The sequence below is a fragment of the Ruditapes philippinarum genome, unplaced genomic scaffold (genome assembly GCF_026571515.1).
Source record: "Ruditapes philippinarum isolate M1 unplaced genomic scaffold, ASM2657151v2 ctg2134_1_1_1_1, whole genome shotgun sequence".
Taxonomy (NCBI): Eukaryota; Metazoa; Mollusca; class Bivalvia; order Venerida; family Veneridae; genus Ruditapes; species Ruditapes philippinarum.
In genome coordinates, this window is record NW_026862004.1 from 45680 (window position 1) to 61452 (window position 15773).

General features: G+C 35.0%; 1 protein-coding gene across 1 annotated transcript in view; it reads left to right on the top strand.

Annotated features, from left to right (window-relative positions):
* LOC132717589 (E3 ubiquitin-protein ligase rnf213-alpha-like) overlaps nucleotides 1–15773 on the top strand; it is a 46766-nt gene that overhangs the window by 22693 nt on the left and 8300 nt on the right. Inside the window, exons 14-17 of the mRNA XM_060701082.1 lie at nucleotides 1078–1258; nucleotides 6918–7152; nucleotides 11103–11208; nucleotides 12246–12387. Coding sequence (XP_060557065.1) covers nucleotides 1078–1258; nucleotides 6918–7152; nucleotides 11103–11208; nucleotides 12246–12387 — 664 coding nt within the window. The remainder of the gene's footprint in view (nucleotides 1–1077; nucleotides 1259–6917; nucleotides 7153–11102; nucleotides 11209–12245; nucleotides 12388–15773) is intronic.

Genomic DNA, 15773 nt, shown 5'->3' on the forward strand with positions numbered 1-15773 from the left:
CCGATATGGAACTAAAAGAAAACAAACAAACTGCCGAATATTAGGCCCATAAAGTCAAAAGGCACAGGGGAAAGGGACACGAGACCCGGGGAAGAGGGGATAAACAAATGAATAAAAACTAGAGGCAAAGGGAAAGATACTTACCGTAGACGAGAAAACAACAAGAGACACAAAGTGTCACCAAAGCAGTATAAAAGCAACACAGACATACATCCTGAGGAACATCAGAGGGCGCCGTCCTTGGAACGGTTCAGGCAGCATAAATACTGCTGGGGACTTTAAACCGGTTAACTGGTGCACCAAACCTCACTCTTAGCCCACCATGTTCCTATAAACGAGACAGTGTAAATAAATTTAATCCCCACCAAGTGAAATTCTAACAGTTGTCATGGTTACAAAAGGTGAAATTAGTAAAACATCGAAATGCTCATGAAGGAACACACAAAAGAAAACCCAATGACCATAACAAAAGTACCCAATGTCTTAAAAAAAGACAGAGCAACATGAAGAACACCTACAAGTGCCCGACGAAGCAAGACAGAAGACGAACATTAAAGCAATTCAGACCCAAAGGGCTTTAAGAACGGTCTATCATAGAGTCTCCCACTTGGTCCGTCAGATGTAATCAAAAGAGAAAAGCGTAGCGTCCAACTGTAAATGGGTTGAACACTAATCATGTGGTATGTCTTAAAATAGTAGGGTCATAACCCCTTTTCATAAAACGTTTAATAATTTTAGTAAAGACAACAGAAAAATTACAATGACCCAAGATCTTACGAAGTTTGTAAACAACATCCCCGTAAAAATCAGACTGGCTAATCCCTTGTCGCAGAAGAGTTTTTAGATCACTACTGAATTTTGAAATTAAATCAAAGTACAAAACCTTTTCGGGGATCATCAACCGGTTCAACTGGTTCTTGTTACACAGACTTTATACGAAAGTCTATTTAAGGTGCATATCTTTTACTTAAAATTTATGTGGGTTTTAGTTATAGAAATGTTAGTTTTTTAATTGCAATAAAATTTACATTTGAGGAACGTTGTTTATAGGCAATAATTCGTCCGTACTCATTTCAGTAAAGTACAGACTTATCATTATATGTGGGTCGGAAAAGGAGCATAGCTTGTCAATGATTTCATCTCTTGAAAAATATCGGAGGACTCCGTTTATTTTGGATCCTGGGCGTGTTAAAACAAACATACAGAATAAACTTCGAGTTGACATAAAATGTGGGGCTGCATCAGTTGACTTCGACAAGTATGTATTCGAAATTTTTAAAGCTATGTTATTGTTTAACAGACAGATAATATTACGAAATATTACGAAATATTTCGGGAATATCTATTTGATATATGAGAATGTCTGGACAAATTAATTTTCAAACTTTTACTGATGAATAAACGTGTTGCATGCTTTGTAGTTTAAATGAATATAAAAAGCTTTCTTTACTTTTAGTTTCTATAGAATGTATTCGAGTTTGTAAGAAGCTGTTAACTTAAAGGAACAGCTTCAAATGCTTTCCTGGTACCAACCAGTAGAAAGCAATACTTGTGAGTTTTTCTTGCTTTGCGTTACACTTGCCACTGACGGGATTTGAATCAATACGGTCAGCAGTAGACCGATGCCTCAATCGAAACACCTTGACTATAAAAAATAATATCGGACTTAATACGGATTTGAAGTAAGTCTACCACCTGGTTTATGGTGTTAACTTAAACAGAGGATTTAATCGAGGGTTTTTGTTCTGAAGACTGACAGAGGAGTTGTTGTGATTGCATAAAAGCTATGCCGCAACACCTTCTTGTTTTAAAATCTGTACCGAACGTTTATGTATTGTTTAGTTTGTATGGCAACTTATCAATTGAAGTTCAAATTTTATATTTAAAGCCACTCAGATTGAAAACATTGAAAATGTCGTTTCTCTTTATATCTGACTCATAGCATGACCTTATTTTTAAATCATAAATATGTTCATGAAATGATCATTTATATAAGATGTTGACATATTGATTAAAGTGTTTGTTTCCTTTTAAAATAAATTTTAAAACAAAAAAATCAAACATTTAATGTTCGTCTCGTCAATGTTTCGCATTTCGAAAATCGAAAGAATCATTCTGGTTCTATGTCAGTGAGTCATAATCTTTTAGGGATGAAATGTTTCTAGCGTTCTTATAAAGTTCTTTATGGATTTTTTAACCGAACCTTTGCTATTGAGATCGTTCAATGATAACTCTAAAGTGTTGAAAGATAACATTTTAGCGTGCTTTCTCATATCCTTTACACGATACCTTATATTATTTGTAAATTAAGAAGATATATACATTATTTAAATTAAATGTTTAATGAAACAGTTTTTAGCTCACCTGAGCACAATGTGCTCAAGGGTGAGCTTTTGTCATCACTCTGCGTCCGTCGTGCGTCCTTCAAAAAATGGCGTCAAACTTTTCAAAAAACATCTCCTCCTAAACCACAAGGCCAATTGCAACCAAACTTTACAGAAATGATCCTTAGGTGGACCCCTTTCAAAGTTGTTCAAAAATTTTAATTCCATTAAAAACTCTGGTTGCCATGGCAACCAATAGGAAAAACTTAAAAAATATTCTTTTGAAAATTCCTAAGAGCTAGAACTTAGATATTTGGCATGAAACATCTTCTAATGAGTTCCTACCAAGTTTGTTCAAATCAAAGCCCTGGGGTCAAATTTGGCCCCGCCCCAGGGGTTCATTGATTTTCCCTATATGCATATAGTAAAAACTTAAAAAATCTTCTTTTAAAGAACTCAAAGAGCTAGAGCTAAGATTTTTAGCATGAAACATGTTCTAATGAGTGTCTACCAAGTTTGTTCAAATAAAAGCCCTGGGGTCAAAATTGGCCCCGCCCCGGGGGTCATTGATTTTCCTTATATGTGTATAGCAAAAACTTAAAAATCTTCTTTTAAAGAATCTAAAGAGCTAGAGCTAAGATATTAAGCATGAAACATCTTCTAGTGAGTGTATACAAAGTTTGTTCAAATAAAAGCCCTGGGGACAAAATTGGCCTCGCCCCGGGGGTCTTTGATTTTTCCTATATGCATATAGTAAAAACTTAAAAATCTTCTGTTAAAGAACCCAAAGAGCTAGAGCTAAGATATTTAGCATGAAACATCTTCTAATGAGTGTCTACCAAGTTTGTTCAAATAAAAGCCCTAGGGTCAAAATTAGCCCCGCCCCAGGGGGTCATTGATTTTCCCTATATGCACATAGTAAAACTTAAAAAAGTTTCTTTTAAAGAACTCAAAGAGCTAGAGCTAAGATATTTAGCATGAAACATGTTTTAATAGGTGTCTACCAAGTTTGTTCAAATAAAAGCCCTGGGGTCAAAATTGGCCCCGCCCCAGGGGGTCATTGATTTTCCTTATATGTGTGTAGCAAAAACTTAAAAAATCTTCTTTGAAAAACTCAAATAGCTGGAGTATAGATATTAAGCATGAAACATCTTCTAGTGAGTGTCTACAAAGTTTGTTCAAATAAAAGCCCTGGGGTCAAAATTGGCCCCGCCCTGGGGGTCATTGATTTTCCTTATATGTGTATAGCAAAAACTTAAAAATCTTCTTTGAAAAAACCCAAATAGCTAGAGTTTAGATATTAAGCATGAAACATCTTCTAGTGAGTGTCTACCAAGTTTGTTAAAATAAAAGCCCTTGGGTCAAAATTAGCCCCCCCCCAGGGGGTCTTTGATTTTCCCTATATGCATATAGTAAAAACTTAAAAAATCTTCTTTTAAAGAACCCAAAGAGCTAGAGCTAAGATATTTAGCATGAAACATCTTCTAATGAGTGTCTACCAAGTTTTTCAAATAAAAGCCCTAGGGTCAAAATTTGCCCCGCCCCAGGGGGTCATTGATTTTCCCTATATGCGTATAGTAAAAACTTAAAAAAGTTTCTTTTAAAGAATTTTAAGTGTTAGAGCTAAGATATTTAGCATGAAACATGTTCTAATAGGTGTCTACCAAGTTTGTTCAAATAAAAGCCCTGGGGTCAAAATTTGCCCTGCCCAAGTGGTCATTGATTTTCCATATATGTGTATAGCAAAAACTTAAAAACTATTTTTTGAAAAAACTCAAATAGCTGGAGTTTAGATATAAAGCATGAATTATCTTCTAGTGAGTGTCTACAAAGTTTGTTCAAATAAAAGCCTTCGGGTCAAAATTGGCCCCGCCACGGGTTTCATTGATTTTCCTTATATGTGTATAGCAAAAACTTAAAAATCTTCTTTGAAAAAACCCATATAGCTAGAGTTTAGATATTAAGCATGAAACATCTTCTAGTAAGTGTCTACAAAGTTTGTTCAAATAAAAGCCCTGGGGTCAAAATTGGCCCCGCCCCAGGGGGTCATTGATATTCCCTATATGCATACAGTAAAAACTTAAAAAATCTTCTTTTAAAGAACTCAAAGAGCTAGAGCTAAGATATTTAGCATAAAACATGTTCTAATGGGTGTCTACCAAGTTTGCCCAAATAAAAGCCCTGGTGTCAAAATTGGCCCCGCCTCGGGGGTCATTAATTTTCCTTTTATGTGTATAGCAAAAACTTAAAAATCTTCTTTTAAAGAACCCAAAAAGCTAGAGCTAAGATATTTAGCATGAAACATGTTCTAAAGGGTGTCTTCCAAGTTTGTTCAAATAAAAGCTCTGGGGTCAAAATTGGTCCCGCCCCGGGGGGGGGGGGTCATTGATTTTCCTTATATGTGTATAGCAAAAACTTAAAAAGTCTTTTTTGAAAAAAAAACCCAAATAGCTGGAGTTTAGATATAAGGAATGAAACATCTTCTAGTGAGTGTCTACAAAGTTTGTTCAAATAAAAGCCCTGGGGTCAAAACTGGCCCCGCCCTGGGGGTCATTGATTTTCCTTATATGTGTATAGCAAAAACTTAAAAATTCTTCTGTGAAAAAAACCAAATAGCTAGAGTTTAGATATTAAGCATAAAACATCTTCTAGTAAGTGTCTACAAAGTTTCTTCAAATAAAAGCCCTGGGGTCAAAACTTGTCCCGCCCCAGGGGTGTCATTGTTTTGAACTATATGTGTATAGTAAAAACTTAAAAAATCTTCTTTTAAAAAACCCAATGAGCTAGAGCTTAGATGTTTAGCATGAAACATATTCTTATTGGTGTCTACCAAGTTTGTTCAAATAAAAGCCCCTGGATTAAAATTGTCCCTGACGGGGGGAGGGGGAGAGTAGATCATTTTTTTCGTTATATGTGTGTAGTAAAAACTTAACATTGTGAAACATCTTCTAATGGGTGTCTTCCAAGTTTGTTCAACTAAAAGCCCTGGGGTTTAAACTGGCCCCGCTCCGGGTGCCTTTATACAGGTGAGCGACCTCAGGGCCATCATGTCCCTCTTGTTATCTTTTAGCTGAGTCTTCTAGGGTGTATAGTTATATATCTGATCCATTTTATGTATAAGTAAGTAAGTATGTAAATTAGTAAGTAATGACTTTATTTAACGAGACTTACACATTTGTGTTCCCGATCTTCCATGTGGGCCTCAGAGATATTAAGGACTTAATTGTCGAGGAATATCTATAAAATGCATTTTTCACATGCCCTTTTTATCACTGACAAATCTTGTATTTAAAAGAATGTGTGATGTGTTTGTAGCTGAAATATCAAGGTCACCCTAGGGCTTTTAGGCTAATTAGTTTTATAAAAATACATCAACGGTTATATCCAGTCATCAGTTTTGTTATCAATAAATGGATTTTGAAAAAATATTAGGGAAAACTTTCACATTTAAAAGCCAGGTCGACAGTTTAAAAGGTGATGGTTATACAATGTCAAAATACCATATTTATGGTTGTGTCATATTTTGTATTTTCATTCATTCACTCACAGATGCATTTTGTGTCACCTCTACGGAGTAGTGGCGACATATAGGGATCACATCTCCGTCGTCTGTCCGTCTGTCTGTCCGTCCGTCCGTCACAAAACTTGTCCGGACTACTCCTCATAAACTGCTAGTGCAATTCATCAAAATGTAAGGGACCATGTCTAGTTGTGCATCTCATCAATATTTGTCGGTTCATTGATTTTTGTCAGAGTTTTTGCCCTTTCATTATTTTGATTTTGAAATTTGTCCGGACAACCGTGTTATACCACTATTGCAATTTCAATTAAACTTGGATTACAGGATTGATCGATAACTCAAATTCTTTTGCATATTACATAGGATTTTAGGTTTAATGATTTTTGCTAAGTTATGGCTATCATGAGGCGACACTTGTCATCACTGATGGACCTTGTTAAATTATTTGGCTTACTGAGAATTTGAGAATGTTTCAATATTCTTGTAACATACTCTTTATAATAACAATGCCTTTGATGTAAGTCCATTTCATGGTTCCGTTACTGGATCCTGCTTCGGGGTGTGTGTGACAGATCCTGTCTTCAAGTGACATGTGTAGCCTATAGTCAAGTATTTTTCCATTACATTTTAAACTCATTAGTCACAATGACAAAATGTATATTACGATATTGACTGCATGAAGATATGGACAGTATGTTGTTTCTATGTTTGTAATGTATCCCTCAGGCCTACAAATAGCACAGTTAAAGCATATCGCCATTCCTTATTTCCCTAATAAAAATATTCCAAATATTAAAAAAGAAATGTATAACAAAGAGTTTATTATACGAGTACATTATTGAATATATTACTAAATTTATTGAAATCATTCACAGCTGCAAGACACATGTCAGAACCATTTCGTGACTCGTCTCGTCTTATAAGGGTTTAACAGCTTTGAAGTTGTCCTATAGAATTCAGCATTGTACTTTACAATTTATAACAGCTTCATGATAAATTGAAAATATATTTAAAATAGCAATAATTTCAAATTATTTCAAACATTATATTTAACGAGGGTTTGTGTTTTGTAGATCAACTGTTCGACTGGTTCAGTCACAGAGAAGTGGCGTAGGTAAAACACTTTATAAGAAACGCAGAGAAGAAGAATTAAAAAAGCTGAAAAACGTTGATCATTATGAAGGAATAACACTTCCGCTGCACCAAAAGAAAATCGACATTGATAATTTCATCGGGCGTCTTCTAAGATACACAGAGGGACCTGATTTTTCAGAGCCTCGTTTATTTCACATCGATCTCACACATGAGGTAATTCTCAATCTTGATGCATTTCAATATACATGAGCCATGAAAACAAATATATGACTTTAAACAGTTTTTTTACAAGCCCTATCTCTTCCTTTCTCTACCCTTGTGCCCCTCCCGGTGTTTGTTCGGTGATTATCTTATTTGTGTGAGCGGGTTGAATTGTCTCCTTTCCTGGTTCCTCTTTCTTCTCAGTTTAATTTGCCATCAACAATCTTGCGTTAAACAAATGCAAGACATGTCACCGTATCAAAACATAACAATAAGCAAATAAATGCTTTTCTATAAGTTTTGATAATTTTGATTCGAAAATCCGAAAAAAATGTAAAAATACAAAATATAGATGACAACAATCATAAGAAATATTTCAAACACAATCTTGTTTATATAGCAAATGTTTTGGTTATAACTCTTTAGTGGTTAAGTAATACGTTTGTTTTCATAATCGGTTTAGTTTGTTAGGGTACATCGTCTCATTTACTGAGACGAAATTTCTACATAACATGTTTATTTACACTTTTCTTATTGCAATTTGGAAATTATCAAAAGTTCAACGTATAATGTCTGGATGTATATGTAAAACTATTTGCGGCATGTCTTAAATAAATTGTTGGGGAAACAAGCAAGCTCCTTTTAGAACGCATAACTTTTATGTTATCGCGACTAACATGTAAAATTGCATTTCGTACACAGTTCAGAAGCGGTAGATTTTCTTGCTTTTAATGCTTCTGTAGTACTCGGTGGTTCGGTTGGTTTCGATGAAGGTACATTGGAGAAAGTCCAGTGGTGGCGATGCCGGTGTATCTGATGTGAGAACAAGGGTCGAGTGCAATACAAGAAGAAAATGAGCACTATTGAAGGTATTATTTAGAATATGCGTAGTTTAAGGACAGCAGTACAGTAGATTGGGTTTTAAAGCATTGATCAAGCAGAAAACCCTGCCGTCTATGATAGGAGGTGAATACACTTGTTGCTGCGAGTAAGCATGGGTAACGATATGCAAAAAGCACGAGAACGGCACTGAAGAACCCTCGGTCTGCAGGTGTAGGAATTACGTTAAAGTTTGAAGGGCGGATTCGTGCATTGAAAGTAATGCCTGCTACAGAGTACATGGAAGCGCTAGTTGTGCGGTAAAGTACGACAGCAGTTTCGGAGAAATTCGTGCGGGTTGTCCGTACCTGCTAGATGGTTTCGATGAAGTAAGCGTTTATCGCTGATTTGCGATATCATGTGACGGAGTGTAGCACGAAAACTACGCAGGAGCGGCCGTTGGTAAGGCAGTATGGGAGAAAACGTGAAAGCAAAGGCTGCGGCGTGCTAGTATATTCTAATCGTGTGAGTGGCGTTTTTGGTCTTGCTTCGTTTTAAAAATTATGACTGTTGCGTGCGAGAGTGTGTAGACGAAGGAGAGGTGTTAGGACCTTAATGATTCCTGCAAAAACAGCCCTTAGAACATTATCGAAAATAACGTCAAAGCGTATTGCTAATATACGTGCAAGGTCGATACAAATTGTTTATTACGACAGACAGGGTACAGAAACATGGCTCGGCTCGGGCTTACGCGTTTTCCTGCTTTTGCGAAAAAGGTTGATACGTTAACTCTCAATGATTTAATAAACCAGCATGCAACTTGTTACAGGTCTCACAGACATTATACGTATTTAAGACATGTTTTGATTTTAATTCAACCTATAGGGCTCACAAGAGCTTTAGCGGTATTCTGCAAAAAATAGTTCAAGGGAAGTACATAGGAATCATATCATTTTCAATCATAATTCGTTAAAATAGATTTTACCATGGATATATTTTTAAAATTAGATATTCATTTTATAAGAGTAATGTGCATTATAATATTTTATTTAGATTCCGATTCATATTATTTTGCATGTATATTGTAGCACCTAAGCTCTCCACTGGTCATGGATATAGGCAAACACTCACGTTCTTATCTTGTTTTAATACTCTAGATATTTCTTAAATATTTCTTGTCTTCCTGTTTTTTATCAGTACATATTTGTTTCCGCTCACTTCGTTAGCTTATTCTAGTAAGCTTCGATGCTATAAATAAAAAGTACAGAATCATTTTACATAACAACACGAACTGTCGGTAGGACAGCACGCTCGACTATTCTTAGTGCTTGATAGTAAAGGACATTGTATACGCACCGGTCTCTTAAATATCGACCTGTGTAGTACGACGCATTACTCACTCCAAATGAGGGTTAAAATGACTCCGACATAAAGAAGTCCGCATAGGGATGACGATTTTATTTTATAAAACACAATACATCTTTTCAAGTGATTAGAATTGTTTATTGCTTCCAAGGGATAACTGTTTTCCAGATTTTAATACTGATAGTTCGATATTACAATTGATAGTTTGAATGTGTTACTATTTATTCAAATATTCAAAACTACTTTCACTTTCGGTTTTAAACTAAAAATGGACGAACTACTATCACACGTGTTGAACGAAATTGGGTTTGTAAAACCATTTAAGGATGTCAGAGGAATGTGTTTCATGCATGTTTTGAGTAAAATGATGTAATGGCTATTTTACCAACAGGGTATTGAAAAAGTTTTTTTTTCAAGTGGCCTTATTTGCGTTTTGTTCTATCACTTTCGTGTTCAAGCCGCCATGTAAAAAGTAGTGCGTTCCCATCATGCTTCGAGTGGTTTCACACAGGTCAGTAAGACCGGTGTACACAATGAGTAAAGGAACTTTGATAATGTAAAATTTTAAGTTAACAAAAATGCCATTTTTCTTTAAATCCATGTTTAGTGAGAGATGAGACAGTCCTATAATGCTCTCAAAGAAGTGTATAAAATTTAAACTTGTTTCAAAGTCAGATGTCAATGAAATATGAAAATATCTGAGGTGGTATGCAAACTTTAATGTAAATTTTAAGTCAAAAAGGGGCGATTATTCTGTCAAAATGCTTGATAATGTTGACTCCTCTGTGCAAAGTTTCAAAGCCATAAGTCGATGGACTTTGTAAATATTTTAGGTGTTAAAAAAACTTTAACGTAATTTCTAAGTCGAAAATGTGGCATAATTCTGTCAAAATGCATGACAGAGTTACCTCCTTCTTTCTACCGGTTGGGGTTATGATGGTGAACAAATGTGCAAAGTTTCAAAGCCATATGTCAATGGACTTTGAAAACATTTGAGATGTTACAAAAAGTTTAACGTAAATTCTAGGTCGAAAAAGGGGCCTTATTCTGACAACATGCTTGATAGAGTTACCTGCTCCTGTCTACGGGTAAGGGTATGATGAATAAGTGTGCAAAATTCAAAGGCTTATGTCAAAGGACTTCGAAATTATTTAAGGTTTCACAAAAACTTTAATTAAAGTCTAAGTCGAAAAACGGGTATTATTCTGTCAAAATGCTTTATAGAGTGACCTTCGTACTTTCTTCAGGTTGGGGTCATGATAGTGAACGAGGTTGCAAAGATTCAAAGCCATATGTCAATTGACTTTGAACATATTTGAGATGTTACAAAAAGTGGTTACGTCGACGCCGACGCTTGGTTGACTTCAAAAGCTCTATTTATTCTTATCGAATAGTCGAGCTAAAAAGTACTAATGAACCAATAAAAGTGACCATTACAAAACACCAACATATTGTTATGTATTGCCAATTCATGCAGGGTAACATGAACATTTACCTTTAAGTAGTAAACAAACCACATTGTTTGCTCTGCAATATTAGATATCACAACGGTTCAAACTTTTGACTGTCGATTGCATAAGTGTGCTTTTAATGTTTTAAGAACTTTCAGATCAAATTTCAAGCAAAGGATTTAACAATTTTACCCTTTAGAGTTTATGTTGAAAAAATCAATTTATGGTAGTCTTCACAAAGATTTAATGAAATACATAAATAAGAGTTCTCTGCCATGATACATTGCAAAGAAGTTCCACTCGCTATGTATTTCTTTTTCAATTCAGAGTACGTTTACAAACAGCAAGCATCAAATGTTGAACTTCTTACCTTCTGTAGTGTGTCGATCTCCGCAGGAAAGTGTGACAGTGTACCAAGACAAAGAGATAAATGGTAATGTTATAGGTTATGTTAATTCAGCTTAACTTGATTGAAGTACGTTATCATATGTCATGAAATAGAGCCTGTGAGAGCTTTGAAGATTAGAAAGTCAATAACAAATGTCACAGATACAGGGTTGAAAGGGGACTTTAAGAACACGAATGTACTTCTATTTAAAGGCACAATTAAGTCTCAGAAACAAATGCATTTAACGTTTTATATAAAAGGCAAACATGAATTCTATAACGTGTGAAAAAATGTTTTTTGAAAAATGATTATTGTTACCTGTAACCTGACAAAATAGCGGTAAGCGGGAACTATTTTGTCAGAAAGTAGCAAATTGTAAACAAAGTAATATTTTAACTTCTTAACAATGTACTAAAATTCGTTATAACTGTTCTTATTACCAAACGCAGCAGATGAAAATAATGTTTGCGGTTAATAGCCAATGCGTTAAGTCTGAATACAATATAAGTACTTACCAAAATTACAGAAAAGCTTTTTAGAAATAAAAATTAGAGCATTTCTTTAGCATAATTGGCCTGAATTAGAGATGTAATTTACTCAACACCAATATCTTTATTGGTCTCTTACATACAATACTCAAATATATGTGCAACCATAGCTTAGTGGTTTATGTCGTTAACATCAAACCACTTGCTTCTCACAGCTGTTTGTTGAATCTTTTCTTGTGAGGAAGCTATCGTCGTTGGGTCTTCTCGCGTGCCCGTTCTTGCCTCAAATAATGCACCAAGGTGCATATAAGTCTTTTTCAACAATTCAAGCTAAAAATTCACCTTTTGTTCTATACTGAGTGTGTTGGTGTGACGTTAAACCAAAACAAACCAAACCAAACTGAAATATGATTTTTAATGAAGGTTTGCCTATTGTTAAAGTGTTTATTGTTATTACAACTTTTTCGAAAACACATAGTCGAACCTTTTAGCTAATGTTCTGAAAGAAATTAAATATTTTGTTATCAAATGTTTGGTAGTCATACAAAACTTATAAGACATTCACAAAGTAATTACTTAAGTTGTACTTTAAAGGTTATGTAGAAACAGATCAACTTTTTGACGAGGTACTTTACAACAGTGATCTTTATCAGAAACCGTACATGTTTCTCCGTGAACTAAGAGGACAGACTGGAACAAGAACGTCGATTCAAGATTGTTTGGAAATTCTTCTAGGGTATAATTATGTCATTAATATAGAGATGAAGTTATGTTTTTTTTAAAATTAATGCCTGATACCATGAGTCCAAAACTATTGTACAATGAAAATGATACCGATAACATTCTGACAAAAATCATATTGTCTGTACTTATAGTGTAAAACACAGCTTACCTAAGCCAAACTCAACGTTTTGGTAAGAAACAAAATATTATTACTATTATTTCGATTTATAATTTTGAGTTTTGAAACGTTAAAAAGATGGATATATCATGTTGATAATAAGAACTTATTTTAAGTGGAAATAAATGTTTTTGGTCACATTACTATTTTTGAGCCATCTGACACTGCATAAGAAAACGTTGCTTATTTCAAGAACAGATAAGTCCACGTTAATGTAAGCAACTCCTTATTATACTCTCAAGTACAGTTACTTGTTAAGTGTAGGAGGTGCAACTAATTAACCGCTGAAAATTAAAAAAAATAACTTGGCGCAACTGATCACCATCATAAGATGACGTGCAGAGCGCAATAATTTGGTTGCTACCCCCAAGGTCAAGGTGTTAAAAGGTCTATATTTCATTTCCGCTCCATAACTTTTTAACCGCTGAAATTAAAAAAAAATACTTGGCACAATAGATCACCATTATGAAAACATGTGCAGAGAGCAATAATTAGTGGCTACCCCCAAGGTCAAGATCACGCTTAAAGGCTAAATGTATAAAATCTTCATTGCATGTCCCCTCCATTACTTTTGAAATATGATTTTTTTAGCTCAAGTAAGCTAGCTCTAGCGGTAACATTTTTGCCTCAATCGTCATTAAACTTGGTCAGGATGTTTATCTAGTTGATAGCTCGGATGAGTTCGAATATGGGTCATCTCGGATGAAAAACTTGGTCACAGGAGCTAAAAATAGAAAAAAATCTTGTTAACACTCTAGTGGCTACTGTTTTGATAAATTGGTCTGAAAGTTTGTTTTGAAAATTTCTAGGTCATGTTCAAACACGGGTCACATCGGGTCAAAAACAAGGTCACACTGCCAAATATAGAAATTCTTGTTAATATTCTAGTGGTTACATTTTTGACTCAATTACAATCAAACTTGGTCAGGATGCTTGTCTAGGTCATTTCAAGGATGATTTCGAACATAGGTCATCTCGGATGAAAAATAAGGTCACCGGAGCTAAAAATAGCAAAAAACATGTTAACACTCTAGCGGTCACATTTTTGCTGCAATCATCATCAAACTTGGTCAAAATACTTGTCTAGGTGATTGCTCTGATGAGTTCGAACAGGAGTGATCTCGGATTAAAAACTAAGTCATAGGAGCTTAAAATAGAATAACTTGTTAAGACTCTAGTGGTCCCATTTTTGACTCAATTATTAAATTTGGCCAGGATGCTTGTATAGGTAATTGTTCAGATGATTTCGAACATGGGTCATCTCGGATGAAAAACTAGGTCACAGGACTAAAAATAGAAAATTTTTGTTAACACGCTAATTGTCACATTTTTGCCTCAATTGTCATCAAACTTTGTCAGGATGCTTGTCTAGGTAATTGCCTCGGATGAGATCGAACATGGGTAATCTCGGATGAAAAACTAGGTCACAGGAGCTAAAAATAGAAAAATCTTGTTAACACTCTAGTGGCTTCTGTTTTGATAAAATATCCTGTAAATTGGTCTGAAAGTTTGTTTTAATGATTTCTAGGTCATGTTCGAACATGGGTCACATTGGGTCAACAACAAGGTCACACTGCCAAAATATGGAAAATCTTGTAAACATTCTAGTTGTCACATTTTTGACTCAATTATCATCAAACTCAGTCAGGATGCTTGTCTAGGTCATTTCTAGGATGCGTTTGAAAATGGGTCATCTCGGATGAAAAACAAGGTCACCGGAGCTAAAAATAGAAAAATCTTATTAACATTGTAGTGGCTTACGGTTTGATTCAAATACCCTGTAAATTGGTCTGAAAGTTTAATTTGATGATTTCTACGTCAAGTCGAACATTGGTCACATCAGATGAAAAACTAGGTCACACAGCCAAAATATGGGAAAACCTTGTTAAAACTCTAGTGGTCACAATTTTGACTCAGTTATCCTTAAACTTGGTCAGGAAAGCTTGTCTAGGTAATTGCTCGGATAAGTTCTAACATGGGTCATCTCGCATTAAAAAACTAGGTCACCGGAGCTGAAAATAGAAAAAATTGTGTTAACACTCTAGTGGCTACTGTTTTGATTCAAGTATCCTGGAAACTGGTCTGAAAGTTTGTTTTGATGAGTTCTAGGTTAAGTTCGAATATGGGTGACCTGGGGTAAAACAATAGGTCACACTGCTCAAATATGAATAATCCTTGTAAACACTCTAGTGGTCACATTTTTGACTCACCTGTCACGAAACATGGACAGAGTGCTTGTCTATGTAATTGTTCGGATGAGTTCGATGGGTCAGGTGAGCGATCTAGGGCCATCATGGCTCTCTTGTTTTAAATAGCGTGGCACAAGTGATAACTATTATGAGATGCTGTGCAGAGCGCAATAATTGAATTACTTTTCAAATGGTCAAGGTCACACTTACAAGTCAAATGTTAGAAATTTTACATTTGTGTCTGTCTTTAACATTTAAACAACTGCAAAGTTTTTAAGATAACTTGGCAGCAAAAATCACTTTATGACACCATTGGCAGAGCACAATAATCAAGTCAAAACCCTGAAGGTCAGGGTCACACTCAAAGGTTCAATATAAAAAACATCTATTTTTCATGTCTGCTGTATAACTAATTGACAATTCAAAGGTTTTAAAATTTCTCGGCACAAATGATCCCCACCAGGACACAATTTGCAGAGCTCAACATTCAGGTTGCTACACCAAAGGTCATGGTTATATGCTCTCAATAACTTTTTGACTTTATTGAAGCTTTTAAATAACTTGGCACAAATTTCCATCATCGTGAGATTATATGCTTTTGATATGCATGACACAACATCAAGGTCATGGTTGGTAAAAGGTTAAGAAGTACACATTCATGTTCACTGCGGAAGGGAGTTTAGCTGTCCTATAGGCTGCCTTGTTTTAACAATTAATGGGTTCCTACCATTTTAGCTCCATTTATTAAATGAAGTGGAGCTTTTGTCATCGGAGTCGGCATTGGCATATGTGAAACTTTCAGTAGATCCATTTTCTCTAAAACTTTAAAATCTTTTCATCTCAAACTTGGTATACATGTGTTATGAAATAACGATGATTCAAAACCGCAGATAATCTTAAAATTTTTTTTTTCAAAGTAATGCCCTTTTCTTTATTTCATTTTTTAGCCCTTGTTAATCTTTTTGCTGTTAAGTTTCGTTTCTCAGTAACTATTTAAGTAATTCACTTCGATCTTGATATACATCTTCATTA